The 27,317-nt window shown below is 52.2% G+C and overlaps 15 protein-coding genes and 1 non-coding gene across 16 annotated transcripts; 6 read left to right on the forward strand and 10 right to left on the reverse strand.

The window, feature by feature from the left end:
- Nucleotides 1-133: 133 nt before the first annotated feature.
- Nucleotides 134-619, reverse strand: DACRYDRAFT_53287 (uncharacterized protein; the record flags this gene model as incomplete). The annotated part of the gene is made up of 2 exons (XM_040775161.1): nt 134-436; nt 491-619. The coding sequence occupies 2 exons, from the start codon at nt 617-619 to the stop codon at nt 134-136; spliced, it is 432 nt and encodes a 143-aa protein (XP_040627897.1).
- Nucleotides 620-1,058: 439 nt separating this feature from the next.
- Nucleotides 1,059-1,624, reverse strand: DACRYDRAFT_53723 (uncharacterized protein; the record flags this gene model as incomplete). The annotated part of the gene is made up of 2 exons (XM_040775196.1): nt 1,059-1,361; nt 1,415-1,624. The coding sequence occupies 2 exons, from the start codon at nt 1,622-1,624 to the stop codon at nt 1,059-1,061; spliced, it is 513 nt and encodes a 170-aa protein (XP_040627898.1).
- A 618-nt stretch (nt 1,625-2,242) lies between these two features.
- On the forward strand, nt 2,243-2,992 carry DACRYDRAFT_16377 (uncharacterized protein; the record flags this gene model as incomplete). The annotated part of the gene is made up of 1 exon (XM_040771193.1): nt 2,243-2,992. One exon carries the CDS (start codon nt 2,243-2,245, stop codon nt 2,990-2,992), a length of 750 nt encoding a protein of 249 aa, XP_040627899.1.
- A 316-nt stretch (nt 2,993-3,308) lies between these two features.
- DACRYDRAFT_22828 (uncharacterized protein) lies at nt 3,309-3,941 on the reverse strand. Its single transcript, XM_040772969.1, has 2 exons — nt 3,713-3,941; nt 3,309-3,656 (listed from the first exon to the last, which is right to left on the reverse strand). The coding sequence occupies exons 1-2, from the start codon at nt 3,920-3,922 to the stop codon at nt 3,354-3,356; spliced, it is 513 nt and encodes a 170-aa protein (XP_040627900.1). The 5' UTR covers nt 3,923-3,941; the 3' UTR covers nt 3,309-3,353.
- Nucleotides 3,942-4,468: 527 nt separating this feature from the next.
- Nucleotides 4,469-5,277, reverse strand: DACRYDRAFT_22829 (uncharacterized protein). The gene is made up of 2 exons (XM_040772970.1): nt 4,865-5,277; nt 4,469-4,806 (listed from the first exon to the last, which is right to left on the reverse strand). The coding sequence occupies exons 1-2, from the start codon at nt 5,153-5,155 to the stop codon at nt 4,504-4,506; spliced, it is 594 nt and encodes a 197-aa protein (XP_040627901.1). The 5' UTR covers nt 5,156-5,277; the 3' UTR covers nt 4,469-4,503.
- A 253-nt stretch (nt 5,278-5,530) lies between these two features.
- On the reverse strand, nt 5,531-8,857 carry DACRYDRAFT_22830 (ARM repeat-containing protein). Its single transcript, XM_040772971.1, has 8 exons — nt 8,719-8,857; nt 8,544-8,636; nt 8,213-8,488; nt 8,071-8,161; nt 7,021-8,021; nt 6,312-6,969; nt 5,794-6,256; nt 5,531-5,745 (listed from the first exon to the last, which is right to left on the reverse strand). The coding sequence occupies exons 1-8, from the start codon at nt 8,836-8,838 to the stop codon at nt 5,628-5,630; spliced, it is 2,820 nt and encodes a 939-aa protein (XP_040627902.1). The 5' UTR covers nt 8,839-8,857; the 3' UTR covers nt 5,531-5,627.
- Nucleotides 8,858-9,079: 222 nt separating this feature from the next.
- DACRYDRAFT_22831 (uncharacterized protein) lies at nt 9,080-10,064 on the forward strand. Its single transcript, XM_040772972.1, has 3 exons — nt 9,080-9,299; nt 9,356-9,468; nt 9,515-10,064. Exons 2-3 carry the CDS (start codon nt 9,379-9,381, stop codon nt 9,926-9,928), a joined length of 504 nt encoding a protein of 167 aa, XP_040627903.1. The 5' UTR covers nt 9,080-9,299; nt 9,356-9,378; the 3' UTR covers nt 9,929-10,064.
- Nucleotides 10,065-10,267: 203 nt separating this feature from the next.
- Nucleotides 10,268-13,120, reverse strand: DACRYDRAFT_108341 (uncharacterized protein; the record flags this gene model as incomplete). Its single annotated transcript, XM_040768634.1, has 9 exons — nt 10,268-10,330; nt 10,382-10,486; nt 10,538-10,594; nt 10,652-10,939; nt 10,992-11,243; nt 11,294-11,482; nt 11,536-11,940; nt 11,992-12,740; nt 12,790-13,120. 9 exons carry the CDS (start codon nt 13,118-13,120, stop codon nt 10,268-10,270), a joined length of 2,439 nt encoding a protein of 812 aa, XP_040627904.1.
- A 737-nt stretch (nt 13,121-13,857) lies between these two features.
- DACRYDRAFT_22832 (L domain-like protein) lies at nt 13,858-14,790 on the reverse strand. The gene is made up of 4 exons (XM_040772973.1): nt 14,696-14,790; nt 14,603-14,643; nt 14,218-14,553; nt 13,858-14,166 (listed from the first exon to the last, which is right to left on the reverse strand). Exons 1-4 carry the CDS (start codon nt 14,775-14,777, stop codon nt 13,879-13,881), a joined length of 747 nt encoding a protein of 248 aa, XP_040627905.1. The 5' UTR covers nt 14,778-14,790; the 3' UTR covers nt 13,858-13,878.
- Nucleotides 14,791-15,143: 353 nt separating this feature from the next.
- Nucleotides 15,144-16,665, forward strand: DACRYDRAFT_53339 (septin AspB; the record flags this gene model as incomplete). The annotated part of the gene is made up of 5 exons (XM_040775166.1): nt 15,144-15,348; nt 15,402-15,530; nt 15,579-15,795; nt 15,851-16,583; nt 16,636-16,665. 5 exons carry the CDS (start codon nt 15,144-15,146, stop codon nt 16,663-16,665), a joined length of 1,314 nt encoding a protein of 437 aa, XP_040627906.1.
- Nucleotides 16,666-17,147: 482 nt separating this feature from the next.
- Nucleotides 17,148-17,220, reverse strand: DACRYDRAFT_t43. Its single transcript has one exon. It is a non-coding gene; the product is annotated as a tRNA-Asp (tRNA).
- Nucleotides 17,221-18,248: 1,028 nt separating this feature from the next.
- On the reverse strand, nt 18,249-19,411 carry DACRYDRAFT_67771 (uncharacterized protein). Its single transcript, XM_040775857.1, has 2 exons — nt 18,874-19,411; nt 18,249-18,821 (listed from the first exon to the last, which is right to left on the reverse strand). The coding sequence occupies exon 1, from the start codon at nt 19,336-19,338 to the stop codon at nt 18,919-18,921; it is 420 nt and encodes a 139-aa protein (XP_040627907.1). The 5' UTR covers nt 19,339-19,411; the 3' UTR covers nt 18,249-18,821; nt 18,874-18,918.
- Nucleotides 19,412-20,275: 864 nt separating this feature from the next.
- DACRYDRAFT_22834 (uncharacterized protein) lies at nt 20,276-20,935 on the forward strand. Its single transcript, XM_040772974.1, has 2 exons — nt 20,276-20,590; nt 20,647-20,935. The coding sequence occupies exon 1, from the start codon at nt 20,364-20,366 to the stop codon at nt 20,550-20,552; it is 189 nt and encodes a 62-aa protein (XP_040627908.1). The 5' UTR covers nt 20,276-20,363; the 3' UTR covers nt 20,553-20,590; nt 20,647-20,935.
- Nucleotides 20,936-21,073: 138 nt separating this feature from the next.
- On the reverse strand, nt 21,074-23,475 carry DACRYDRAFT_67774 (Adaptor protein complex sigma subunit; the record flags this gene model as incomplete). The annotated part of the gene is made up of 5 exons (XM_040775858.1): nt 21,074-21,275; nt 22,829-22,904; nt 22,953-23,024; nt 23,081-23,403; nt 23,454-23,475. 5 exons carry the CDS (start codon nt 23,473-23,475, stop codon nt 21,118-21,120), a joined length of 651 nt encoding a protein of 216 aa, XP_040627909.1. The 3' UTR covers nt 21,074-21,117.
- Nucleotides 23,476-23,596: 121 nt separating this feature from the next.
- DACRYDRAFT_95260 (Mov34-domain-containing protein) lies at nt 23,597-25,081 on the forward strand. The gene is made up of 7 exons (XM_040777286.1): nt 23,597-23,753; nt 23,804-23,880; nt 23,946-24,077; nt 24,126-24,440; nt 24,493-24,686; nt 24,740-24,808; nt 24,857-25,081. Exons 1-7 carry the CDS (start codon nt 23,671-23,673, stop codon nt 25,037-25,039), a joined length of 1,053 nt encoding a protein of 350 aa, XP_040627910.1. The 5' UTR covers nt 23,597-23,670; the 3' UTR covers nt 25,040-25,081.
- Nucleotides 25,082-25,562: 481 nt separating this feature from the next.
- DACRYDRAFT_108347 (uncharacterized protein) lies at nt 25,563-26,360 on the forward strand (the record flags this gene model as incomplete). Its single annotated transcript, XM_040768635.1, has 1 exon — nt 25,563-26,360. One exon carries the CDS (start codon nt 25,563-25,565, stop codon nt 26,358-26,360), a length of 798 nt encoding a protein of 265 aa, XP_040627911.1.
- Nucleotides 26,361-27,317: the final 957 nt, after the last annotated feature.

Here is a 27,317-nt window from a genome sequence, read left to right on the forward strand (position 1 = left end):
CATCTGAGTAGCGCCATCCAAAAGACCACAATTAATGTCATCCATGCATAAATGTCATAAGGTGGACATCCACAGTATCAACGCAGAGGCCAAGAGTACATTTGAACCAAGCTAAAAACCCTAGACATCGAGTTCAATAAATAAAGGGGATCAGCCGCCACGTTCTCCTCTCCCAATCTGTATACTCTTTGCCAATTTTTGCTTTCATCATCATCTCCTCCTCCGTCATACGCCGTAACATCGCTACTATGCCCGGGAAGAATCCAAGAATGAGGAGTATGATCTCGACCTCCTTGCTGTATTTGAATAAGTTCCGTCCATAACACAGTGAAATCGGATTCGCCAGGATGAGGGATAGCTCCATGCCAAAGCCCTGTAGGAAGGCGCCCAGATACCCCGGATGGCGAAGGTATGCGTACGGGCCAGAGGTGATTAGCTAACAGTGAATTGATCAACATGTCACCAGCCGAGTTGCCCATGACTATCGCACCGGTTGATCTTCCTGCACTGCCAGACGGAACGTGAAGTATTTCCCAAGCGTTTGGTAGCACAGTCCACGCAGCTCTGCACCAGCCCAACTTAGCAGGTAACCTGCAATCCCTGCAAGCGTCAGCCACATGGGAGGACACGATTTGCAGATGAGTTGCAATTTGCTCGGAGAGGCGATTGCTAAACCAGCGCGCGCGGCGAAAAAAGCGAACGATGTTCCGAGGTAGAGTTGTATGGCTCTGGGCAACAAAACCAATACGAATACGACGAAAGAGTGCTCGCTGTGGCGAGTGTTGACCGTGGGAGCCTTGTTGGGGTCTTGGATGCCAACAGTCGCTGTCCGGTACAGCGATATCATCGCAAGCACCGAATGTCCAATTTGCCATGCTGGACTTGTGGGACCATGGAGCCAGGCCATTGACATGATAGAAATGGCCCTTAGAAGGTTGACGTGTCCTGACAACAAGCGGGCGTGGGTTCCGAGACGCGCGAACTAATTTCTCTGTTGCAGCACTGATAACATGTCGGTACGCACTACAGATCGGAAGCAATAGAAACTGGTTCAATCATCAGTAAATGAACGGAATCAACCGCCAAGTCTTTCTTTCCCACTCGGTATACTCCTTTCCATACTTCGCCTTCATCATCTTCTCTTCTGCGTTCACCCGCTTGACAAACGCCATCAGTGGGGCGAAGAAAAATAGGAGCATGAGTCCAGCTTCCAACTGGCGAGTGTAGGAGACCAAATCGCGGCCCCAGCACATAGAGATCGGGTTGCAAAGAATGAGGGTGAAATACATGCTGACATACTGTATGCAGGCTGCAAAATAGGCCGGATGCCTGAGGTATCGGTACGGACCTGTTCTGATCAACTGTTGAAAAGATCAGCTGACCTAAGTCTAGCTCGTATGCTCGAATCCCTGACCGGTTGTTTCTCTTGCACGGCTAATCGGAACGTGAAGTATTCTCCAAGTGTCCTGTAGCACCATCCACGCATCTCGGAGCCGATCAATCCGAGGACAGTACCGAATATCCCTGCCAAGATAAACCACACCGGTGGGCGATATGGACATATTCTTGTCTCAACGTCTGGGGACAGAAATGCGACGCCAACTCGACCAATTTGAAATGCCATAGCCAACACGATGTAGCCTTGAATGATCCTTGGCACCATCACAAGCATGAACACGACGTATGGGCTTTCTTTGTAGCGAGTGCTGGCATCGGGTTCCTTGTTGGGCGGTTGTACACCAATGACAACGCTTCGATAACCGGAGATCAACGCGAATGTCACCCAGGCAAGCTGCCATGTAGAGCTGGCTGGTGCGTCATACCAAATAGTCGACATGGCTGTAGGCTGGAGAGGGGTTACCGTTCGAAAGAGTGACGCATGCTTGTTGATAAGGGAGGGCATTTTCCGTCGGCCAATCAGAATATTGGCCCCTGCTAAGTTCGCTGACATTTGGTGGTAAACTGATCTATATAAACGCTGAATAATGTTTAGTGGATATGCCCTAGAAGTACATGTGTGCCATCAGGTCATTTTTGTAATTGAGAATACCTCTGGAACAAAGACATCGGAAGCTCAGCGCGCAATGCGCCTCGTGTGGCCCAAGGCCTTCCTACCGGTCACTCCGGATGTTCTCCTCCATAACTTCTTCACACTTCGGTTATCAATCACCACCTCAATATTTTCTTTCCTTTCTCATACCCGCACCATCACCTCGTGCACGGAAAATATCAATCTTGATCAATGACGGCACAAGTCCCCGACTCGAGATTAACCAGCATTACGCGTTCCGTTGACCAAAGCGATTACCACACTCGCCTGCGGAGCACCACACCCGCTGCTTGTTTGCGGAGTAGCATCTCTGTCTCTGACAATCCGACCGCGCACCCGGAGCTTGCCAGTCCTGCTAGATCTGGGCAGACTCCTTCTCTTCACTCTTTGTCTCCCGAGTTCGACATCTCCACCTCCCCCAACTCAGCAGCCGCTTCGGCGGAGTCTGCCGTGATGCCTTTTTCTGACTTGGACAATGATGGTGCCAGCCGCTGTAATAGCATTGTCAACACCATGCTCAGCAATAACAGCGTCATCGAGCCCGAGCGCGTCCACAGCGAGGTCAATGTTATACCCGACGAGGTCTTCGCGGGATATGACAACCCTGGCGACGTGCGAAGCTCTGATGTCCCGCCGCCCATGTACACGCAGCGGGATCCTCTGCTTCCAATCTGCAATGTTGAAGACTCCGGTGCCGCGTCTGCCGCCCGCGCAACCACCGTCTCCTGTGCTCCCCCTGCCTCCTACCCAACCACCACCTCTGCTTCCCACTCTGGTGCAGTCCCTGCAACCTTGGTGACTCGCACCGGGAAGAACAGAGCCGGTCGTCCCTACACTGTTTCCTTCCCGCGCCCGGACATCGATGCTCGTGTCCGTGACCTTCAGCGAGCTGCCAGGGAGGAGGAGGCTGCGGAAGAGCAACGCCGCCAGCATCGCTCATAACACAAGCACGCCAAGTCTCACAAGCGCTTCGTCATCAATATCCCAAAGTTGCACTTCCACCAGTTTGCCTACATCAACAGTTCAGCCTGACCGCTAAACTTTTCTATGCCGTATGCAGCATCCTCCCCTCCACCGCTGCCCCTTCGACCAATGTTTCAGCCCGATATCTCACGCCTTCCTCCCGACTATCACCCCGCTGAACCTGTCTACTACCGCCAGCCACATCCGATGCCCTTTATAGACGATAGGTAAGACGGAGAGGAAGGAACAGTTCCTTGGATAGGAACTTCGTTGTGGCTTTTCGAGGCCATAAATACTGTCTTTCAATTGCAGACCCTAGGGTTAAGCGAATGCATAAACCTCAATAAACATACGGGATCAGGCGCCAGGTTCTTTTCTCCCACTCTATGTACTCCTTACCAAACTTCGCTTTCAACATCTTTTCCTCCGCGTCCACCCGTTTGAAGTACGCTGTCCACGGTGCGACAAAGAAGAAGAGCATGAATCCTGCTTCGATCTGCGGCCCGTACTTGAGGAGATGGCGACCCCAGCACATTGAAATCGGATTGCACAGAATAAGTGTCAGCAACATGCTGAGATACTGTAAGCAACCGCCAAGGTAGGCTGGGTGACGGAGATATGTGTAAGGTCCCGTCGTGATTAGCTATTGAATATAGTAACGTAAGATACTGAGTTACATGCGTCAATTAATTCTCATACCGTTTGGTTCTCTTGCACTGCCAAATGGAACGTAAAATATTGGCCCAGTGCCTTATAGCACCATGCACGCAGTTCCGTGCCGACCCATCCCAGGAGAGAGCCGAAGATGCCGGCCAGTATCATCCACATGGGCGGCTGATATGTGCAGATCCTTGATTCGACATTCGGATAAGCAAATGCTAATCCAACTCGAGTAGAGAGCGACATCATTGCAAATGCGATATAGACTTGGAACACCTTCGGCATGAGAATGAGCATGAATTCGGTGAATGAGCTTTCTTTGTATCGTGTCTTGACAGCTGGAGCTTTGTTAGGTGACTGTATGCCGACGATTGCGGTTCGATAACCCGAACCCAAGGCGCACAGCAAGAACACGAGCTGCCAGCCAGCACCTGCAGGTTCATCGTACCAAGGAGTGGACATGGTGGAATGGGGGAGAGTTGGTGTGCTGAAACACGTTCGGTGGAAATACCCACAACGTTAACATGACAATGATACCCTGATCATCAGGGGAGCTCATTCAAGTCCTCTGATGTTGATGTTATCCAGACGATAACACTCACTTCTTTTGCAGTGCTATTGAAGGATCATCCGGCTGTCTGAAGATCCACCCAGTTGCTGATATTTGAAGTTATCAATTGATCTTGCGGAAATCGATACTTTGCGACAGAAAAGGCGCTCAAAGGGAGCATTTGAGAAACAAAAGAAAGAAGTGTTATTCGGGAGATGCATATCTATCTCCAACATTCTGGAGTGTAAATTGTCGCACCATGGTTGATGCGGAAACATTACTAGTAAACGAGAGGGATCACCCGCCAGGTTTTCTTCTCCCACTCTGCGTACTCTTTCCCGAACTTCGCTTTCATCATCTTTTCCTCTACTGCTATTCTCTGGGGGTATGCGATCCACGGCGCTACAAGGAAGAAGAGCATGAAAGCTGCTTCGATCTGAGGGCCGCGTGAAAGCAGATGTCGTCCCCAACACATTGAGATCGGATTGCATAGGATAAGCGTCGGTGACACGGCGAGAAATTCCAAGCAGCCACCGAGGTAGGATGGATGACGAAGATATGTGTACGGGCCGGTCGTAACTAACTATCGAACAGAGTAACATGAGCGATTTTCCTGTGCACCCGTTACTGCTGTCTCATACCGTCTGGTTCTCTTGCACTGCCAGATGGAAGGTAAAATACTGGCCCAATGCCTTGTAGCACCATGCACGCAGCTCCGTGCCGATCCAACCTAGAAGGCAACCGAAGATGCCCGCCAATATCATCCCCATAGATGGCTGACATGTGCAGATCCTTGATTCGATGTCCGGATAGACAAATGCTAGTCCAACTCGAGTAGAGAGCGATATCACATAAATGACGATATAAAACTGGAAGGCTGTCGACATGAAGAAGAGCGCAAATTTGACGAATGAAGTATCTTTGTGTCGCATACTGGGAGGTGGGGATTTGTTAGGCGCCTGTAGGCCGACCGCTGCAGTTCGATAGCCTGAGGCCAATGCACAGATCAAGAATACAAGCCACCAAGTGCGACTTGCGGGCTCATCGTACCAAGGAGTGGGCATGGTGGAATGGGTAAGAATGGCCTTGACCAGGGGAAGTAGGTCGTGTATATAACCAAAGGCGCTCTGCTCATGTCAGCACGGCTATGTTTCCTTAATCGGTCATAATACATATAATATAAAACTGTGTCAACGGCAATGAGAACGAAACATGGCTTTTATCCGAAGGCATTGCTGTGATCGGTTCATCTGCATGCTATGAGAAGGCATCTCGGTCCAACGAAATCATTCAAGGACTGTTATGGTGACGTTGTTGGTATACTACTATCACAGTTTCTAGATGCGATACGCACAACTGTATCGTACTAGCCGAGGTATATAGTAAGTGAAATGCTGACTGAATCTACCTGTCCCGAGCCATATCAATCATATGCATTCTCCGTTGCCGTAACCTCCGGGAAGCGCGGTGTAAATTCAGCACTGCTTGCTTGACCTTGTCAATACTTGATGGGCCAAGTGCCCTAAAATGCAATCAGCAACCATTCTCACTGCAGCGCCGTTCCACCCACTGGGTCATGTCTTGGAAAAATGCGATCTTGGCTTCGGGCAACACAAGATTATCTGGAATTTGCGACAGGGTTGGTTGTAGCCAGGTGAGAAGTTGATGTTGCCATAGCTTCGCCATGACGTGGACAACATCCATAACGAGATCTATGCAGTCTTCCACATAATGATCCATCATACCGGTCAGAAGTGATTCCAGGAGTTGAGGGGCGTGCGTCTCCACCACACTTCGAATGCCGGTGACGTACGCGGGCGGTTGAAGTGTCGGTTCCAAAGCGGCGTTGATAAGGCCAGGGTTGTTGAGAATATTCAGAACGAATGAGAGTGTAATGTGGTTCAAGTCTACGTTGGAGATCTTCAGACCTGCAAGGACAATCTGGAAAATAAGTGGGAAGGACGGGGAAAGATACAGCGAATCAGGCATCTGCTCTGCCACGTGCATTAGCAAGTGGATGTAATCATCAATTACTGCAGAAACCGTTAGATCCACCTCATAGAAGTTACAAACGACTATGTCACTCACCGTCCTGGATCACGTCCGGACGACTCTGGTTTTCCGCATACATCTCGATCAGCTTGCGCGTCTCTTGATCGAACATTGTGGCAAACGTTGCATGCAGCTGTGCGTCCCCGCCAGCATAGTACCGGTCAATGAGCTTGCCAGAAATCCAGATGTACCCAGAGAATCCGCTTTCCTGGAAACACTTGCACATCCTTGCTGCAACACCTGCAGTCAAGGGCCGGCAGCTGTCGACTGGCCAGTCCTGGATTGCTCGTCGAATGACACTTGTGATACGCTCCGAAATGAAAAATGTCGTTCCGTACCGTGCTAGGAAAGCGTCGAAGATTGGCCATACCCGACCTGGAGTGTCGAGACAATCTGTTGGGAAAAGTTCACCAAAGCCAATCATGACCTTGATCAAGCTTTCTAAATTTTCCAGGGCATCCGCGACAGGCTTGAGTTCATCCCGCGAATAGTCGCCGGCTCGTTGAGTTGCCTCTGCGACTTGCTGTATGAGGGGAGTGGAGAACTGCAGCAACCCCGCAGCAGCTTCTGAAACCGGTAGACTGCTCAATACCCACGCGACACCGTCGTAGATAGACATGACATCTTCTTGGTGCATTTGCTGCCCACGGGTCTGTAGGAATTGGTGCAATTGTGGCAAGTACGACACAAGATGCTAAGACGCTGTATTAGCGCGGACTGATGTGCGATATGTAAAGCTGCTCACTGTCTTGCAATCCTTGCATAGATAGCTCATGGCCTGTGAAGCTGCGGCAATGACATCTGGGTCGCTGGTAGCAAAGCCTTCCGAGATATAGCTCATGATGAACGGGATGTAGTCCGGTCGTAGGTTAATCCACTCAGTGTAGCGTCCAGCGAACAATAGTGCCGCGTACCGCACTCGTGGATGTTGTGGTAGGCTGGGAATAATCTCGAGGACCTGTGAAACCACAGAGGTGGCGTGGATGTCCACTTCGGCGCCCATTGACCGCATCGAGAATAATGGCGCCTCAATGGACTGCCAACCGTCGTGTTTCCCGATCGCCACCTTGATATGTTCGAGAGCGATCCCTAGGCACCTGTCGGCACCCAGGATAGAGCAACAATCTTTGAGGGTGTCACCCATCTCGTGTCGAAACTCGCGGAAATCGTCCACCTCCTGAGGGGACAGGCTGGTAGGGTCTTGTGAATATTGTAGGTGGCGAATCAGGGTGTGCACAAGTCCTTCATATACGTCCATAAATTGTTTGGGTACCTGGATCAGCTTGCCCAACGCGCCAGCAAAACGATACCAGAACGGGAAGGTAACTGGAACGATGTCGAAATCGTCCAGGGATGAGCACTGTGCAATGGCTTGAACGATAGGGAAGAACGTCTCGGGATGATGAACGATGAGTTGCCTGTAGCTCTCGCCAGCCTGTACAAAGATCCGGCAGATGCCTTTGATTCGCTCCGGATCGTCGGCGGATTGAGTGAGCATAGGCTGCAAAGCGATGACGAGGGGTACAATCCTCTGTATGACCGGTAGATTCTCACTGACTTCCTGGGTTTCGTGGATAAGATCGCATATCATGTCGACGGCTCCGTCAAATAGGGCGTCATCCGATAATGCACGGAAAGCGAAGTCGAACAGTGGGGTGGCGGCGAATGACAAGGGATTGATCTCGCCGTATGTGATCCAGGTTCTAGCACATTCAAACACTGCCTGCTGGATGGATTCGGTGACGCCTGCACTCACATTGAGTTGAATTCTTTCATCAGACGATGAGCCACTTACCATCTGCTTTGATGTATCGGGCAAGTAGCTGGAGCACCTGTGCTGAATTCCCCGTCAACAGTGCCGCTGCTCGTTGGTTTGCCTCCTCTGGCTGTTACAAATGGTTGGAAGAAGTCTTCGATGCAAGAGTCGGTGTACGAACCGAAATAGGGACGTGGGCTTCTCCGACGACCTCAGGCAGCACGGTCAAGAAATCCAACAGCGCATTCACCATCCTGGCGTTCGCACCATACGCCTCGATCATTCCTGACACAGCGCCGGTCCAATCTGGCATTTGTAGCGCCATCACGGCGAGCGCTAGGCATATCTGGGTCAGAACCGGTCGTGGCCCACCAGCGAATGCCCCCATCGCTCCTAGCAGCATGTCACGTAGGTTCACTCGTTCTGCTGGTGTAAGTTGAGAGAGATCGTAAGTTGCCTACAATCGCAGATTAGCCGACATGGCATGCCATGAAGTGACACTAAGCGCTCACCTTCGCTCGAAACGTCTGCGCAGCGAACAGTTTCCACTGAATCGGGGCTTCTGGAGCAAGTAGCAACGCATTGCTCGTTGCCCATGCATCCTTCTACATCGCCAACAAGAGCATAGAAACGTCATGGTGAGGAAACGGTGCCTGATGGGTCGGAGGGAAGCCGAAAGGCGCTCACGGTGTGCTGGAAGTCCTGAAGCCAAGCGTTCGCGCGTAGCTTTGCCGCGTTGTCTGGGTTATTATACAGCGTGTCCAGCGCATTGGCCACTGTCTTCATTGCGTCTTCGGCTGATGCCATTGCTGGTGAGATATCGCAGAGTCCACAAGAGTTGTCAACCCTGAAATGAAGAGAGAATGGGAAAGATCAATGAAGAGAAAGAGAGAGTGGATCGGAGTCAACTAGTGTATGCACAGAGTGGCGATCGTTGCCCCTCCAGAATGTTTAGGGCCGTCCTAAACAGCTTTGCTTCCGTTACAGGTATTTCAGCGGCACGGGTTTTTCGTGTGGCTCTCTTCAGCATCCATTGCGGACCGAAAGTGTACCATTACTCGCTCGAAAATTAGAAGAAAAAACATCTCTCTCTCTCCCCATTCGCAAACCCGCGCTCTATCTTTTTTCTTCTCCGCTTTTTACTGGCTCTATCGAAGCCTTCCTGTCTCGCTCTTATACGACAGTCGAGGTCAATTTGCAGCCAAGAGCGACGCGAACTGCATACTCCTATTGTTACCACTTCTGTTTTATTCAACTGCAGCAGCGGAGTACGTAGGGCATTGCCTTAATATAACGGAGTCACACATTTATTTTAGCTCGTTAGTTAACCGGAGGTTTTGATTGGGGATGGACGACGCGTGGATGGATGAAGGAGAGATGGATGAGAGGAGCACGGCGGACAGAGAATGGAATTCCCTAGCAGACAAATATACAAATGTGAGCAGTACATCTCTTATATGATTTTCAGCTCACTCTTTTCCAGGATGGGTATCGAGAGGGTATTTCTGCTGGGAAAGAAGAGCATCTTCAGGAAGGTTTCGACCAAGGTTTCGCTAAGATAGGAGTACCAGTCGGGCGTAACTTAGGCAATTTGCGTGGTACTGCGGCTGCTCTGCTGCAGTACTTGACGCAATTGCAGCCTCAGGCACGCCACAATTCGGAGGAAGTGAACTCCATTGCCAAAGGACTGTCTGAGCTGCAACTCCAAGACGTCGCACCTAGAGATGCAGAAGCAATCGCCCACGCTAGGGAGCACGGCATCGAGGATGAAGAGGTCGATCCCGCGCAGCAAATGGCGAAAGCACTTGAGGGCATGAAAACTGCTGATGGGCAATTGAAGCTGCAAGAGTTGACGGCAAGGCTGCAAGCCCTTCTGTCCAAAACGGGTCTTCAGTGATTAGCGTATAAGTAGAATTAATATCGAATGCAATCTAGTGACATTCTTGACATCTAGCTTCCCACCATGTCCAAGATATTAAACACCGTTCTTCATCTACACACCCCCTGTGCTTGTATTCGAGTTATAGTGTTCACAAATTTCAAAGCGCGTTCATTCAGACGTGCCCAGCTTTCTCCCATTGATTCATTCTTAGCAAAATCATTCATGTTATGTGAAAGAATATTGTGTTCCATCATCGACTGCCTCCACCCCACTATTACAAAGTGTGTAAACGAAATAAAGCTAGACATGCATGAGAAAGCGAAGGCATGATGATGTTCACGGTCGGATTGTCGATCAGATACGCGATTGTGATAGGGGAATGTCAATCCCATACAACTGAGTATTGTTCGAGGACAACTGGACACACAGCTAAGCTTCTAACTTCCGCATGGTATTTGCTTTACTTACGTAGCTCGCTTGTCCCCCGCTCGCTTTCCTCGTTACACTCGTTCTTCGACCCAGGACGTAAGCTTTCATTCCCGAATGGTTGGCCGTGTAAAGAGAACTAGAAAGCTGCAACTGGGTGTCAGAAACCATATCATCCACGGTCCCTGGACTGCTCACGAGGGACGAGCGCCGTTTACTATTCCCTTCTACACGTCTACCTGCTGCAGTCACTATCTGTGTCCGAGGGAGAAACGTGAGTCAAGACGGCCATCATCTGGCGAAAATATTTACTGGGCGATATCCTGCTGGAGAAGTTCGCCGGGCTCGACGAGGGCGAACTGATGTTGAATATGCGGGAGACGGAATAGCGGAACGAAGATACACTTCGGCTTTGGGCGTCAACAGAACATTGCCTAAGGCACTACGTCGCTTGGATACGCGCCGTATCGGGATTCTGGAAGGTTTCAAAAGTCTGACAGAAGTCGGCATCCTGGGTTGCAACTTCAATCCGTCTTCTAGATTGTCGAAAGACGAAAGGCCCGCAAAAATCTCTTCCAAGATATCTGCTGGTGGTGGTGACTACGTGGAAATTCAGATTATGGCGCAAGCTCGGCGTAAGAAATCAACTTACAGACGGCATGTGATCTTCAGCGGTGCTATTGTCATAGTCGCCGGAGAGAGAATCTTCCAGCTCAGGTACAGGTGGCATGAACAAGTCAATCTCATCGTCGACAGCAGTCTTGGGTAACGTCAAAGGTCTTTGGATTGCCGAATACGGTGCCGCGCCATCCTGTGCTCTTTTTGCGATGCGAAGAGGATGGACGTGAGATACATCTTCCATGTTTGTAATTGTCAGAGTTCCTTGCGATTGGCGTTCCTCATCCTTGTGTGAGCTTCAGAATTTGAGCAGCGGGACCGAAAGCAACCACTTACAATAACATCTCCCTCCAAGTCATCTAAGAACGACCAGCGACTGTTGGGGGACATTGGTTCCTCTAGACTGTCCTCGACAGCGTCACGTTCCGAATGGGGTAATCCAGGCTGTGTTGGAGATGATGGGGATTGGAGGACCTGAGACACCGTTGAGATTTCACTTAGGCGAGACTTGCGGATTTTGGCCGTCTGGTAGAAGAATGTCAGGACGAGAATACCTGCATCATATTTCCATGCCTCACCTTGGTAAGATCATTCAGTGACGTGATGCTCCCGTGGCCAAGAACAAGTTCCCAAAGTGCCATGTTCACAGAGGATGAGGTGTCCGTCGATGGACTAGAGGACAGAACAGGACGGATGAAGCTGAGATCAGATAAATCTTCTTCTGCAGTGTCGACATCAGACCCGTCTTTCCACCCTGCGACCCGCTCGAACACACTCGATGAATGAAGCAGTCGACCTTCATTGGGTGTGTTTGATAATGCAACACTATTGGGAGAACGCACGTCGGAGTAAATACTGCTAGCAGATCTTGTGGTTGACAAGCGATCCTCTCTAGACTTGACTCGTGGCATGTCCCTCGGGGACGCGCTCAGAGAAGGATCTTCTCCGGCAAATTCAAGATAATCCTGATACCCATCCCATACCTGTGACCTTCTAAGCGGACGTTTCATCTTGAGCAAGGAACAAAACTGTACCTCTGGGTTGAAAGAAACCTCCTCCAAGTCTTTGGTAACTGTTATGCTCGGTCCGGTATGAGAGTGGACTGTTCCGGAAATCGCCAAGCCTTTATTCAGGGATTCGTCGGGCATGGGAGCGAGGCTCTTGACGCGCTGTAGACGTACCAATTCATACGCCTCCTCGCCTTCAGGGCGTTGATACACGTGAATGCTCGCTCGTTTCGAATGACGCGCAGGGCGTGCCCCATCTTCCAAAAGGGAGGAGTCACGCTGATCTGTATCCTCTCTGGCCCTGGCTTCCAGTAATCCCGAACAATCAGACGAAGGCAGGGTCGACAAGCCTGTAAAAATTGAAGATGATGGTGTTGGAGGCTCCAAGACGATGTTCGGTACCGGAATCGGTCTTGAAATAACTAGCTTGGGGGGAACGTGTGACCGGGCGACGGAGGTCAATCCATCCACGACGCGTTTCCCGATGCTGGCGCTGTCCGCGGTTCCAGGGCGGTTTCGTGAGCGTTTTTGCCCATCGCGAGCGGTGGATCTTTTTTCCAATGGCTTGGGGGCGGAGATGAGGACGGAAGCCCGGGGATTGAGGGGGGTAAGAGTGTCTGAGACTGGGAGGATAGACCCTTTCTCCAGCGATTTCTGCATCTGAACCTTGTAAGGAGGAACCTTAGGTTGGCGACGATAGTAAAGCCACATCATGACCACAATGCTGAGCAGGAGGACTATGCCAATGATGATACATACCATGGCAACGGCCCATGCTGCGAAAATAGTGAGATAAGAAAGAAGGGCGTCAAAGGATGAGCATACGAGGGATCTGCCCTTCGGAAGTTCTGCTATTGGGACCTGGAGGTATCGAGTCATTCGTAGATGGGCTGGTCGGTATGCCAGGAGTTGGGGTTGGAGGGGGGAGTGAACTGTACGGTGGTGTCACGGATCCAGTTGCCGAACCAGCGGCGGTGGGAGAACTTGACGTGGCAGTATTATACAGAAGAGACGAAGGTAGATCTATGGTCCGATCCGGGGTCATAGTCATAGGAGCAGATATGAGGAGGGTGACCGAGGCAGGTATACTGGGTTGAAGGAAGGCATCGCGTTGTGCTGTTGGGTTGAAGGACGGTGAGGACGCGGCTTTCGCCATCCTCATCGTCTACACGCACGCAATTCGCAGGCAGGCGCAGAGGGAGACGGTTTGCACAGTGGGATACTCGGAGGGACGCGATGGATGCGCATACACGTGCTGGCGATGTGATGAAGGGGAGAAAGGTGGGCGGTGGAGCCACCACTGGAGCAGAGGCTCAGATACGCGATTGTCGAACCAGACAGGAGGGCAAATGTGATCGTCGCGCATTCCAGGCTGCATGTTAACAGTAGACAGAGCCAGGAATGTACGTTAAAACAGACTCAGAGTAGACGGCCAACGCTCTTGGGGTGTCTCAAAGCTCCGCGCAGAGAACGCGTCTGCATCGCGCGTCGACGCGAAATGACCAGAATAATTTTGCTGGTCAGGTGTACCCAGTCGCAAAAGAGTCGCCTGAACTTTCTTTGTTGAATGTAATAGACTGCGTAACCAAGGTACAGATGGACGAGCGCCTCGTACGCCTGCAGGAGGCGCTCATAGACCCAGGACATGCTGATAAAGAGCCAGCCGGCAGCGTCGTGAAACAGGAAAGAAAGTTGATAGGAATAAGTAAATGCCTCCGAATGTCACCGATGTTCGCATCGGCCATGCACACACTGTACAGGGAATGCAGCAACCTCAGTACATTACAGCACAGAATGTAAACGGATATAAGTAATACAACTGGGGTCGAGGACGCGACACATTTTGAGCACGAGTCCAAAGGCAAAGCCTTCAACCCAACGACATATAAAACAAAAGCAGATGAAACGAAGGTCTCACTTGACCTCGGGCACATAACCCTCTCTCAGCATCTTCTCTAACCGTTTTATCTCCTCCGCGCTCGTTGCCCTTGCAATAGCAGCCCGTACACGCTCCCTTTCATCAGCAGTCATCATTCTGCCTGCTTTGCCTGCCGTCAGGCCAGCTGGCGCAGATAGTGACTGATCCATGTCAGGATGAGCATTCATGGCAGACGGCGCTGTAAGGTTAGAAGCAAGCGTGGTTGCGAGGGCTGTAGGTAAATCGTCTGGTGTAAGGAATAGAGATTTGGCGCTCTCACGTTCCTGATGAGATATTAGTTGAATTCGGCCAGTCAGTGACACAGGAACGCGTGCCTTCTGCTTAATCTTTTGATAATCCAGCACTCTCAGAGGTTTCACCACCCACAAGCACCATTCCCGATACCACTTCTTTTGTCTGACAGGACATCCTATCAACGCCAGCCACTCCAGCTTCCTACATCCCTCCAGTGACTTCAGATCACCCAGTTCCGCCAGCGCATTGTTGGTCAGAACGAGACACTTGAGATTTGGACAGGATATGTGAAGCGAGGGTGAGATATGCGTTATTCGATTGTTGGATAGGAGCAGGGTATGAAGACGACGGAGAAGGGGCAGATTGGAGAGGGAGGAAATTGAATTATCGGTGAAGTCGATGGTGTCGTGTTGATCCTTGACAAATGTGAGCATAAACAGGGTGGATGCCCAGTAGTGTTCATACCTTCGTTACACCGAGATTCTCAATAGCAGGGATTTTATGACCTGCACGCGACAGTTAGAATATCGGCAAATGAGCGAGGGGTCACTGTATTACCTCGTAAGTCAAGTTCCCTATCCTTTAAAGGATTGATATACGACCTCGAAGCTGCCACTAACTCCGGTGTGAGCTTGACCATGTTTGAAGTTGCGTGATTGTGGTAAAGAGGGCAAGTCGCGTTAGTCGCACGGTCTGCCACTCAACTGGCTCTGTGATTTCTTCTGGTTGAGAAGGCCCAAGGAATTCAGGCTCCGCGGGAGGAAAAGAATTAGTTCCGGAGAATGCCCGTCCTTTTCGTTGCTGGAACGCGGCCTCGTTTCCTGTGCACGTCGTTGCCCCCCCACCCCTCTTTACCTCTCGCTGTCTATATCAAGAGGCGAACGTTCTGTCCTTCCTTACCACCACCTAGTCAGCCATGTCTAACGACGCTGCTTCCCCTTCCGAAGGCTACACTACGTCTGGCGATTATACCAACGGCACACTCCCCGCGATCCCTAATGGCTCTATGCGCGATGCCGCTAGCTCCATTAACGGTTCTGCAAATCGTGCTGCAAGCCTTGTCTCTCAACAGACCTACCCAGCAAGCAACATCGCCCCTCCTCAAGTCTCCAGGAAGCAGCTGATGGGCTATGTTGGGTTCGCAAACCTTCCCAACCAAGTACACAGGCGGAGTGTGAGGAAAGGTTTCCAGTTCACGGTCATGGTTGTTGGTACGCCTTGACAACACTACTTGTATGCCCCAGTTTTTGAGTACATTTCATAGGCGAGTCTGGTCTGGGTAAATCGACGCTCATTAACACGCTTTTCTCCACTCCTCTGTACCCGGCTATGGAACTTCCGCCCCCATCGGCTGAACCCCCAAAGACGGTTGCGATCGAGAGCATCAGCGCAGGTGTGTGAATTATGACTGCAAAGGAATTAAACACTGAAATGTGTATAGATATTGAGGAGTCTGATGTTAGGCTTCGTTTGACTGTTGTTGACACCCCTGGGTTTGGCGATTTCGTGAACAACGACTCGTCCTGGAAGCCCATCCTCGACAGCATCGAGCAACGCTTCGACGCGTACCTCGATCAAGAAAACAGGGTGAACCGATCTAAGATGGTCGACAACCGTGTGCATGCGTGTTTGTATTTCATCCAGCCCACTGGCCATGCGTGAGTCACGCCTCGCTGCTAGCACGTTCCTGACGTTAACATGACGTGTCTCCAGCCTGAAACCCATCGATATTGAATTCATGCGGCGCCTGCATACCCGTGTAAACTTGATTCCGATCATTGCGAAGGCAGATACCATGACGGACGAGGAGGTTACGCAGTTCAAGGCCCGCGTGCTCGCCGATATTCGCTACCACAATATCCAAATTTTCCAAGCTCCTACGTACGAAAACGAGGATGAGGAGACCCTCGCTGAAAATGAGGAGATCGCCAGCCGGATACCATTTGCCGTTGTCGGCTCCACTACCGTTGTCAAAACCCCTGATGGCCGTACTGTACGCGGGCGTGCATACCCTTGGGGTGTCATTGAGGTCGACAACGAGGAGCACTGCGATTTTGTCAAGCTGCGCCAGATGCTCATCAGAACAAACATGGAAGAGCTCCGCGAACACACCAACCTCGTGCTGTACGAGAACTGGCGCACGGAGAAGCTGATCGCCATGGGTGTCGAGCAAGATCAGTCCGTGTTCAAGGAGGTCAACCCCGCTGCTAAGCAGGCTGAGGAACGTGCCATGCACGAGGCTAAGCTCAACAAGATGGAGGCTGAGATGAAAGTGGTCTTCGCTCAGAAGGTCATGGAGAAAGAGGCGAAGCTGAAGCAGAGTGAGGAGGAGCTGTACGCGCGTCATCGGGAGATGAAGGATGCCCTCGACAAACAACGCGCGGAACTCGAGGACAAGAAGAGGCGTCTTGAGTCTGGCCGGCCGCTGACGCCTGAGAAAACTAACGTAAGCCTAACCCACCACCGGAGTGATCAATACTCATTATGGACCTTTTTAGACCAGGAAGAAGGGTTTCCTTCGGACCTAGGTGCACTTATTTCTTTCCCCTCTGTCTTTTTCCATCGGCAATCAAGGGCATTTCTTTGCACGCGAAGAAAAACGTTTGCCGTGTCATTTAATATACCCTTGACACGAATATACTCTCTTTATGCGTCTTTCGTTAGCTACGAACCCTTCTAACTTCACGTGTGGTGGTGACCTGGGTACGCCCGGTCGTCTGTTATTTCTGTTGTGGCTTTCACTGCTTACTCGACATTCCCGATCCGTCGTAGTCTTTGCTGCATAGTGTCGTTCCTGTGGTATAGTAACTCCTTACAATTGGGCTGTGCGTGGAATGCATTTTCTTGTGCAGTGCCAGGGGTACACCAAAAAAGAACAGTGGGGCATCATGAAGAGATTCGGCAGCATACGAATCGCATTTGACGGGGAAAACCTCTGCCATATTCTCATACCTCGTCTGAACAGCAAATGAGACAAAATCACGACTAAAGTCAGTATGGAACAAAATTTCTCTCCCTCGGGGAGTCGAACCCCGCTCTCGCGCGTGACAGGCGCGTGTACTAATCCGATATACTAAGAGAGACTTCAATAATGAGTAGCCCTTTTTTTAAAACATCATTACAATACTTCAATGCCTCCGTCGGATTCTACACTGAGCAACTGGGCATCTTGCTCCGAATCAAGTCATACATTATTCACCACATTAAGAACCTGTGCCATCTGAGCGGGCGCATCTACCAATTCGTCACACAGCATCCGGTTGATTTCGAGGAAGAAAGGCAGGGAGATGGTCGGCGCGAACTGATCTTAGGTCAGGCTTTGTCCATTTGGCCAGCAATGTTCACATGTTGTTCCCCATTCTTCGTCACTGCCGCTGTCATGGGAGTTGTCAATCATCGGATATAGCTTCTTCGGCAGACTGCCGCATTGAACTGCGCCGCAGAACGCTAAACTTCGCTCTCAATGGGATACGAAGTGAACGCGGGTGCAATGTACAGCGAGTTCAAATACCCTAATTGGGGAGACATCAACGGGTCACAGAGCCGAACAAGTACTAGGAGCGCCTCAGGAGGGTAGCGACAGCTTTGAGGTGGTCTATCGTGTATACCGCCAACGGATACCATTACAAGCCTACCAGTGCAGCGGATGCTCGCCTCCAATTCAACGGGCCTACGGGAGACAACTTACTGCGTGTTCAGCAGTTCTGGTACTGGCGGCTGCACACCGACGCATTCTACTGCTTGGCAGCAGGCAGCCTGCAGGAAGACACACCGCTCAGTTATCCGACTCCCCACAGCCGTGTCGCCTTCTCAGCTCCAGTGCCAATCCTATGGCGAAGTGACCGATTGGCTGAAACACGACTACATCACGGTGCACACTTGGTGGTAGTTGGGATCAGATACTCCCTCTCCCACACTCATCTTTTGTCTGGAAGGTGCCAACCGCGCAAGCTTCCGCAGCCGGGCGAGAGGACGTTCTGCCTCCCACCACATGTTATACAAATGACATACAGTACTTGAAAGATCGTCCGAGTTAAGAAGCACAAGCGACCAGTGAGCCTGGCACCCCAAACGCACGCATTTTCTTCGAGTTCGTATCTCTCACTCAGCGCGACTTAATTAATTTATTACCAGCAATCAGAATAGCCGATACATACAGGGATAAACCAGAATATTCACTTGCACCGTTCTGCTACTCTTGCTTCACACCCACGTCTGGCGGGTAGTGTAGCTTCAAAAGAAAAACGAGAAGAAATTTAGTTTTGTCAGAAGCGAGAAAGGGGCACGTATCACGGCTTGCCCCGCTCTGAATTATTCAGAAACGAAGAGTTCAAGGGAAACGTATCAAGGAGAGGCGGGGCAAAAAGAGAGAGAAGCCACGGAAGAACACAGACCGTAACAGGGAGTTCACGTTGCACGGATCCCCCGCTCAGGCCTGTCAGAAACGAGAACAAAAAGAGAAGCAGCCGGCGTCAGTCGGTCCGTCTGTCATCACAGTGCCCGAACCGCGACTATGAGACTCGTTGCTTGTCCAGGTTCGATCGCAAGGGCACGCAAAGACCGCGGCGTGTGATTGACGATGAGATTAGGACAAGGCGAGGGAACGGCGGTCGTTGCTGGGCTGCGAAGAGGTGCCCCGGGGGGCGGCGCTGATCTGGGAGCGCCGGAGCGCAAGATCTCGCTACTGTTTTGTTGCGTCAGCTTTGCTTCTATATCAGACGTATGAAACCCCGCACCAGCGAAAATTAATCAAACGTTAGCATACGATTTGGGTCGTGGGGTCACTTGGTGTTCTCCCACTTGACCCTCCCAGTCTCACGGTCCTTCTCGTCGCACACGCAGCCGCTCTTCATTCCCTTGACCCAGCCACGACCGCATCCATCGCACCAGACCTTGTCTCCGGAGGAGATGAGCTCGCCACTACCGCCTCGCTCGCTCATCGCCCCACGTTCGGAGGGCATCACACCGCCACGTTCGCTCCCGCGCTCGCCTTTTTCGTGCACGCTGCCGACATGGCGACCTAGATCGTGCTTGCGGGAGAATCCGCGGCCACAGCTCGCGTATGGGCACTTGTATGGTTTGGGCCGCTGAGGGTCGTGCGTCGCGATATGCGTCTTGAGGTTGTAAGCACGCGCAAAGGCGCGCGGACAGTGCGGGCACTGATGCTTCTTCTCGCCGGCATCTGGGCCTTCGCCAAGCATTTGGGCAGAGCCATTGGAAAGGACGCTGGCGGTGGAGAGACCGTTAATGAGGGAGGAAGGGGCAACGGAGGACAGGTTTGTCCCACCGTAGGTGGACCGAGAGGCGGACAGGCCAAAGTGGGACATGTCAAGTTCCTCGGGGAGGGTGTTGATTTGATAGGTCGGGGAGGAGGGGTTCTGGAACAGGGAGGGTTGGCCGGCGTTGCTAAGGTACGCGCTTGTCTCGCTGTAGACACTGTGGCCCTCGTCGTGGCCAGAATAGACGGAGAAGGTGGGTACCGCACGCGGGAAGTTGAACGCGCTACCGGCGGTGTTGAATCCGTAAGCAGAGCCGTGAACCGAGCCTCCGTAGGCTGGCTGCTGCGGCGCTTGGGTGGCGTAGACCTGCGTGTTGGCGAAAGGGGCGGAGGATTGGGAGAATCCGCCGAGATCAAGAGAATAGTTGGATGCCGGGTGTGGGGCGAGCGTGGTTTCGAGTTGCTGCCACGCGCCGGGTGCGACGTTAGTTGCTTCAGCAAGAATCTGCTCGATATCCTGGGCGAAGAAATCGGCTTCTGCGTTCCCCTGCACGGGTTGCTGTGAGGAAAAAGTGTCTGCTGCCTGCCTGAAGGAAGAAGGGTTGAGGGCGTCGAACGCAGCGTCTAAAGCGAGAGCGCTACTGGCAGTGCTGTTGTTGACGTTACCGACGTTGGCGCCTGTATTGCCAAAAGAGTCCGAGTTGATGGCGAGGGTAGCCCAGAATTCGTCGTCGGTGGTGAAGCTCGAGTAGGCGTTGGAGGAGTACTGACCGTTGGGTTGGGGTGACTCGCTTGAGGATGTATGACCTGCGGTGCTGTTGGGAGTGTTGGCTGGACTGCCGTTGGGAGGTGCGGCGTTAGTGAAGGTGGATGGGTGAGGGAGAACGCCTGGTGAGGAGGCGAGGCGCGCTGAGGGGTTGTTCATCCTTAAGGAGTGCGCAGAAGTGCGCGGTATTTATTCGGTTTCGGGGGTATGGTCGGGTTGAACACAGAGAGAGAGGCAAGTGTATGCGCTCTGAATGGGTCCACGAATTGGGAGGTCTAGGATGGGTCAGCAGTTACGTGAGCAGCGAGAAGAAGGGCAGTGACGACGGTGTTCGGCGTTGGTCTCTATCAGGGGAATGCAATGCGTGGGCAGCGAATAGTCTATTGTCTGCTGATGGACGTGTGGATGGTCAGACCCACGTAGGTCTGTGAGTCACCGTTAGGTGGATTTGGTTGTAGGAACGAGACGACTAGGGGACCACTTGGTTAGACCAGGAAACGGGAGATGGGCAGGGAGGGGGCGTACGAGTCGATTTCGCGGGAGACCCGTGCTCTACTTGCGGTGAGATGTATGCGCACTGTCGGCGCAGAAGTGCGATGTGAGATAACTGCGCAGAGAACTGGGTGATGCCGATTGGGATGACTTCCGCGAGGAGGAGGTTAACGTGATATGGGACGGATTGTCCGATGAGATCGGGGTTGGATTATTCGGCCCACTTGACACACTTTGACTAGAAACAAGGGGGAGTGGATATGGTGGGAGATGAAAGGGAAGTACGAATGAGGTCAAGGAGGAAGAGCAAAGGGAAAGCGATAACTGTTCGTTGGTAGGGAACTCGCAAGTTGCTGTGCACAGAATCGGGCAGTCTCTCTCTCTATACCGCACTGCCTCAGGCGCAGTCACCGCAGCGGCACAACACCGGCCGAAGAACACAGACAGCCACATAACTGTTGTTTACTTTATACAATGATTATACAATCTATCATCAACAGGTTTCTACCTCGCCCTTCCACCTAACAACTTCCCCGTAACCCACCCGAGCGGAGTCACAAGCCCCTCACCCGCCCCTCGACTGCTTACTCCAGATCCGCTCCCGAGCGCGAGCGGATTCGCGGCAGCAAAGGACGACCGTCTTGCCTGCGCAGCCGCTTGGGCTACAGTAAAGAGGCAGACATTCTGTCAGCATGGGCACGAGAGAATGAATAAAAAAACAGGGATAAAAAGCCGCAAGTAGAGTGGAAGAGCGGAATAATCCAATTTCGCGCGCACCCGCAGCTCGCAGCCATCATTCCAACGTGGCAAGAAAGCCTGTACCTCTCTTCTCCCCCACAGCACGAAGCGCAGTCTCGCCTTCCCACAATCAGCAGAATCCCTGGGCCATCAACATCATCAGTCACGCTAGAACTCAAATCATAAAATGCCTCTTGCCAAGCCTAGCAGTCCAAGACCCTGACACCTCCCCTGCGCAGCAGGGAGAGTTTGTCCGGGCTGCGCGCCAGGTATCCGATGAGCGCTCCCGACTGTGCATTGGTATTCTTCTAACTCGTGCATTAGCTAGCACCAGTTCAGACTGCGCTGATGAGGGCGGCTCGGACAAGTTTTGGCCCGAAGAACAGTGGGATTCCACCCGTAGAATTTTGCCAATGCTTCAGGCAAGATGGTGACGATCAACACACCGAGAACGCGGCGCCTATGCCCATGCCCTTCCCATCCCAGGGTTGTGTCTGGCCAAACACCGCCCCTCGGCCGGGGCATCTCCCATTGTCAAACTCCCGAACCCGCCCCGTCAGCGCCGTAATCTCCCCTCCCCGCCCGACCGGCCGGCCAGCGCAGTCCGCCGCCGGTCCTGGGCGGGTTCGCAATACATTGCGCGGGCAGGGCGCGGATTGGCTCAGGCTGCGCGATTAACCGGTTCCTAGGTCTTTTGCTTCGCAGGGTTCTGAAACGACATTGCTTGCGTAAGCAGGGATTGAGCCCGACCTTTAACCAGGTGTACGACCTTGCTCAGAACCAGAAATCGGGCAGGGCAATGGATAGAGGCCGCATTGTCCTTCTACGCAAGCATGAAACCAAGATCGGCAAGTCGGCCTCCTGAAACCAGAATGAGCTGGGCGAAGGGAAACAGTCGCCGCCACACCGATTTCGAAGCCTTTTAGAGATGTGGATTCCCAGCGAGGTGACGGTTTCATCCACGGAGTCGCTGGAAGAAACGTGCCGTCTTTTCGAAAGAGAGCATGTTCAGGTCCAAGTGAATTGGGGTGGGTTCGGCGTGGCTAACTTCTTTCGGTCTGCCCGAACCAGCGTGTCGTAGCCTACCCCTTGAGAAGCCACAAGGCGACCGGGAGACTGTATGGGGGCCTTCAAGACCACCGAGAGAGACAGATTAGGGCGTGCCAATTCCCAGACCATATCTTTGAATTTCCAGACCATTTTCTCCAGTTTTGAGGTTTTTGAGACCAGGATGTTGAGACTCGAGAGGATTGCCAGACCAGCAGCAGACCAGCCAGGAGGTGTGAACGCTGCGCCGACCGGGCCGCAGCAGACAGTGCAGGTTTCCGCTGTTGTTGTCCAGTGTTGCGAATAATCCACGGTGCGGAGAGGGAGAGTAGAAAGAATTGAACAAAAGCGTGGAACATGAAAGGAAGAGACAACACCAATAGGGAGAAAGTGGGAAGCGAACAAGGACAGGAGAGGGAGAACAACTCACTAGCTTCGTGAATCGCGTCGACATTTGTTTCTAGCACGACGCCGCCCTGGACAATTTCGGATAATATTGCATGTGCCTAAACAATGTCAGCTCGTCTATTTAGTGCAACTCATGTGCGACCAACCTCGTCGAAGTGGAACACCAGATCGAGCTCACACACATTCTCAAAGGACCGATCCAGGGACTCGACAAAGACCTTATGTTTATGAGTTCTTGATCTCCATGCCAGCTGAAATAGCATGCGAAACATACCTGGATAAGATCTAATATCCCCAGCTCGCTCTCTCCTTCATCCACCACAAAAACAAAGTACAACGTGGCGTAGTTCCGGTATATCACCCTGTCAACCTCGACCGGGGTCCTTCCGTTCTCCCAGCCGGACTTTTCGTCACCGGTCGCTGTTCCAAGACCTGAGCTCGTACGACGCAAAGGCGACTGGTGGGGAACATCCAGAAAGTTGCATAGTTGAGGAGCGCGCTGCGAGACAAGCGAGAAGATCGCTTTCGGTGAGATGTGTGCACGTTGTGACGGCGGCACGAAGTATTTTGTAAGTCGCGGAAGACCAGTATTGTTGACTGTCCCACTGTCAATACTGCTAGCGTGTAATAATTAGATATACGCGCACAGATGAGCACGGCGTGGATCATCTTGCTCTCGTTGTCCTCCAGATGGTCGTGCGCTTTACCTTGGGCGCTCAATCGGGGGAACCCTGTACGGAGGCAGTCGCATTCTCGACGCGTGTTCATCGTCTCTCCCAGTTGCCACCAACGCGTTCATTAATTACATCATCGTCTTCCTCAAGGTGTTGAACAAGACTTATAGATCATCAAGGCACAAACGACATGGATCGCACACCATCTTTGTCAACCGCCGGCATACCAGCGATAATATCCACCAGCTCGCAATCTAGCCTCCAGTTGTCCGTGTTCGTCCCTCCACCCTCGGAGTCATTCCTGGTGCACTGATGCAACATAGACATCCTCTCCCACTTCTGAACATCTCGGAGCACTTTACGAGGACTTGTCTGCAAACCGACACTCCATCGCCGCTGAGTGCGTTTTACTTATCTGACTGGTCCTTATTACCAAGCCGCTCATGCTGTATTATGACACTGCAGTCGTCGGTGCACTGTTGGGAACACAAAACGGACGCGATGTAGAGATCCTCAACTCGTTTGAGCTTGTTATTACTGGTCATAATGAGGCGGCCATACTTGATCGTGAATTTACGGAAGTTCGCCGAGAACAGTGTATGTCTTCTTTTTTCGTTTCTGCCTTCCGATGTTGATGACTCCCAGACAAACAAGTCTTTCCCTCTCTTGACTTCTTAGGATGGTACACCGTATCTCCCTATCCCACTGCTACCCATCTCGCCATCCACAGTCAATTCGGAGCATACAGCGAATCCCCACTCTTCCTCGTTCTCTCGCCCACGGCGATCACGAGTGCGAGCGAGGATGTGCCGCTGGATGCATACGAGGCAGCTGTGGAGATCGTCGAGCGCAAGAGCAGGACAGTACTTGTTGAGGTAGGGTGGAAGATTGAGACGGGTGAGGCTGAGCGGATTAGCGTGGATTGGGTTGCGAGGGGAGGAGGGGAGGGAGGAGGGAGTCGTAAGCGCATCAGTTCTCAATTATCATCAACGCTGACCTCTCCTCCTTGCAGTCGTCTCGCATCTTCAAACCCAGCGCGCAGCTATTTCAATGCTGCACGAGCGTATCCTTCTACTCGTGCGCTACCTGAGTGGTGTCCTTAACGGCCAGGCCAAGAAGGATCATGACGCAATTCGTGCATTGTCGGCGCTCGTAGCGAGCCTCCCTGCCAGCCAACATTTGGAATTCAGGGAAGAATTTGATACTGTACGTTGTGTTTATATATCTAAGGTGGATACTGACTAGTATATGTCTTTCAGGAATACGAAGATGTACAGCTCACGTCGTATCTTGCTACCCTTACGAAGACTGCCAGCACGCTGAATGACGTGAGTGTCCAGTTTGTCAGACCGACTCACCCTTCTGAACCCTTTCAGCTGGTGGACAAGTTCCTTATCGCGACCGCAAACAAAGAGTCAGGACGAGAGGGCGGTCCGGGTGGATCAATGCACGGAGGACGAGGCTTGGGCGGAGTTGGGCGTGGGCGGATGGGCAGTGGATTTGCCTACCCCCGACCGGAGGATACATGGATGCGCCAGACAGCACGGGTATACGACTGATTCCTTATTGGCTGCATGGGTAAGTGCCTAGAGTGCTCTTTCAACTCCCTCCTAGTGCTGGGCAATTCATTCGTAGCATATGCCTCGATGTGCAATGTTAGAGGAACGTCATCATGATCATGCGGTTTCGTCATGTCCCTTCAACTTCCTACCCCTGCAAGTCAGAAGTCTCTCTGCCAGCTGGGTCAATCATCAAGCCTTCGTTTACACTGCAGCTCCAACACCCTTGGAGCAGATGCTACGCGGGTTGCCATAAAGGGAAGGTGGTCACAATGAGGTGGGACCCTGACGAGCTCTGATGTCAGTGAGGGCGTCATGTCCCGGGCTCGAATGTTCGACTTGCCTTATTGGGTAATCCACCTTGGGGTGGTCATGGGTGGCCAAGAGAGAGGCAAGAAAAGGTATATAAGAGTGACGCATCTCTGCAGCAAGACCTCGCAAACCGAATTGAACCACCACCTCACGTACTCTACAACCGACTTAACAACCCAAATCTACGAACTCCTAACTACTGTAATTCAACATGAACACCACTGGCACCGCCCCTCATCATCACGTCGGCCGGGACGCTGCCCTCGCTGGAGGCACAGTCGGCGCCATCCAACACGAGCGCAACGTCCACCCCGGTCCGATGACCACCGGCGGGGAGCAGCGCGCGGAGAACACGGCTGCCGGGACGGGTCACGGCACTGGTCTTGGCGGGAAGATCAAGAATGCTCTCGACCCTAATGTCGACTCGAACGGTAACCCCAAGACCGGCTACGCCGCGACTGGCGTGACTGGTGCTGGTGCTGGTGCTGGTGCTGGGACGGGGTACCCGAATGGTACGACAGGCGCTTCAGGCACCCATCATCATGCCGGCCGGGATGCGATGCTCGCGGGGGGTGCGGTCGGCGTAGGCGAGCACATCCATAACAAGCACCATTCTGCCAACGCTGCTGATGCTGCCAACGCTAGTACCGGTGCGGGCTACAATGACGGGTACGGCAACACCGCTGGTGCAGGTGTCGGTGCCGGCACTGGTACTGGCACTGGTGCGGGGACAACCACCGGTACAGCCAACATTGCCCCTTCGACCCGACACGCCGGGCTAACGCATGCGAAAGGGAAGCTTCAAGAGGGATTGGGGAACCTCACGGGGGACCGGACGCTCCAAGCCAAAGGGCTGGCGAACCAGGAACAGGCGAACGCGGAACGGTTCCAGACGGGCCAGATTGGGGAAGCGCAGCATCTGGAGCGGGCGGCGGCGGCTAGGAGGGGGGATGCGGTTATGAGCGGGGCACATCCTGCGCATGGGACGCTTGGTGGGACGAACTACTGAGCGCTGAAGGGAGAGTCAATGCGCTAATGCGCAGGAATCGCCTGTAGAAATATGCACTGTAGCCGTATACTGTATGTACAGTACTTCGCATGAATATTGAAATTCCTTCGGGTCCCACGTCATGGCGGATGACGTCATAGACCATTGCTCTGTTTGTTTGTTGTCATATCTCGATGAAAACATTAACCGTGGATGTCATATCTTTGCTTGCTCCGATACCTCAGCTTTCTCTGAGCATGTCTTGCTATGGCACCATCAACACCGGAGTGAAAACAAAAGCAAGTACGTGTACTGCACACCAACAAAGTGAGCCTGACGCACTGTGTTTCAGCAGTACAAGCAACCCATGAAGAACACTGCAAAAGAGCTTTGGTCTCAGTGTCCGGTCTGCATATCGGAATTCCAAGAGGTTCAGAGGTAAGAACAGCAACCTTTATGAGCCAATTGGAGGCAGAGGTCCGAAAGCAACCAACAGAAGCGGATGCAAGGCATGCAGCGCTCCTAATGCAAGGCGTATGGGTTGATTGTGTTCATTCCGAATTGATGAGCTGCGACCTGTTCCGCAGACTCCCCAAGTTCGTTTGCATCTTGAGGCTCGGTTCCACCGCCCGAACCACACAGACTCCCATTACCTCTAAAGAGCCAGCAACATAAGAACATATAAGACAGACGAACCAATCCAAGATAAGTAAAAAATGCCATACTGTACAGTTACATTGCAGAGAGCTCGAGCTTGGAGAAACATGAGTGCACAAAGGAACGAACGAAAGGTGGGAGGAACGAATAACGAATAACAAAAGACGAACGAACGAACGAACGAAAAACGAGAGAATAAATAAATAAATACTGTTCCAGAACTCTATTCCTAACACGTTATTAACGCCTTTTGCCGCATACGCCCGAATACACCAAAAAGAAAGAGAAGAAAATAGAAAACCGGAGCACTCCCCCCCCCCC

Source organism: Dacryopinax primogenitus, assembly GCF_000292625.1.
Source record: "Dacryopinax primogenitus strain DJM-731 SS1 chromosome Unknown DACRYscaffold_11, whole genome shotgun sequence".
Taxonomy (NCBI): domain Eukaryota; kingdom Fungi; phylum Basidiomycota; class Dacrymycetes; order Dacrymycetales; family Dacrymycetaceae; genus Dacryopinax; species Dacryopinax primogenitus.

Excerpts from the sequence above, each read along its gene's own strand:
- DACRYDRAFT_22828 (XM_040772969.1), bottom strand. The coding sequence starts at position 3,922 with ATGATGTCGCTCTCTACTCGAGTTGGATTAGCATTTGCTTATCCGAAT. Across the intron at positions 3,657-3,712 it reads CAGTGCAAGAGAACCAAACG|CTAATCACGACGGGACCTTA; the intron begins GTATGAGAATTA and ends TATATTCAATAG.
- DACRYDRAFT_22829 (XM_040772970.1), bottom strand. The coding sequence starts at position 5,155 with ATGCGACACAAAGATACTTCATTCGTCAAATTTGCGCTCTTCTTCATG. Across the intron at positions 4,807-4,864 it reads CAGTGCAAGAGAACCAGACG|TTAGTTACGACCGGCCCGTA; the intron begins GTATGAGACAGC and ends TCTGTTCGATAG.
- DACRYDRAFT_22830 (XM_040772971.1), bottom strand. The coding sequence starts at position 8,838 with ATGGCATCAGCCGAAGACGCAATGAAGACAGTGGCCAATGCGCTGGAC. Across the intron at positions 8,162-8,212 it reads AAGCCCACGTCCCTATTTCG|CCAGAGGAGGCAAACCAACG; the intron begins GTTCGTACACCG and ends CATTTGTAACAG. Across the intron at positions 6,257-6,311 it reads TCCGGACGTGATCCAGGACG|TAATTGATGATTACATCCAC; the intron begins GTGAGTGACATA and ends CGGTTTCTGCAG.
- DACRYDRAFT_22831 (XM_040772972.1), top strand. The coding sequence starts at position 9,379 with ATGGACGACGCGTGGATGGATGAAGGAGAGATGGATGAGAGGAGCACG. Across the intron at positions 9,469-9,514 it reads TAGCAGACAAATATACAAAT|GATGGGTATCGAGAGGGTAT; the intron begins GTGAGCAGTACA and ends ACTCTTTTCCAG.
- DACRYDRAFT_22832 (XM_040772973.1), bottom strand. The coding sequence starts at position 14,777 with ATGGTCAAGCTCACACCGGAGTTAGTGGCAGCTTCGAGGTCGTATATC. Across the intron at positions 14,644-14,695 it reads TAGGGAACTTGACTTACGAG|GTCATAAAATCCCTGCTATT; the intron begins GTAATACAGTGA and ends TGTCGCGTGCAG. Across the intron at positions 14,554-14,602 it reads AGAATCTCGGTGTAACGAAG|GATCAACACGACACCATCGA; the intron begins GTATGAACACTA and ends ACATTTGTCAAG.
- DACRYDRAFT_67771 (XM_040775857.1), bottom strand. The coding sequence starts at position 19,338 with ATGCTTGGCGAAGGCCCAGATGCCGGCGAGAAGAAGCATCAGTGCCCG.
- DACRYDRAFT_22834 (XM_040772974.1), top strand. The coding sequence starts at position 20,364 with ATGCGCTCTGAATGGGTCCACGAATTGGGAGGTCTAGGATGGGTCAGC.
- DACRYDRAFT_95260 (XM_040777286.1), top strand. The coding sequence starts at position 23,671 with ATGGATCGCACACCATCTTTGTCAACCGCCGGCATACCAGCGATAATA. Across the intron at positions 23,754-23,803 it reads TCTAGCCTCCAGTTGTCCGT|ACATCCTCTCCCACTTCTGA; the intron begins GTTCGTCCCTCC and ends GATGCAACATAG. Across the intron at positions 24,078-24,125 it reads GGAAGTTCGCCGAGAACAGT|ACAAACAAGTCTTTCCCTCT; the intron begins GTATGTCTTCTT and ends GATGACTCCCAG.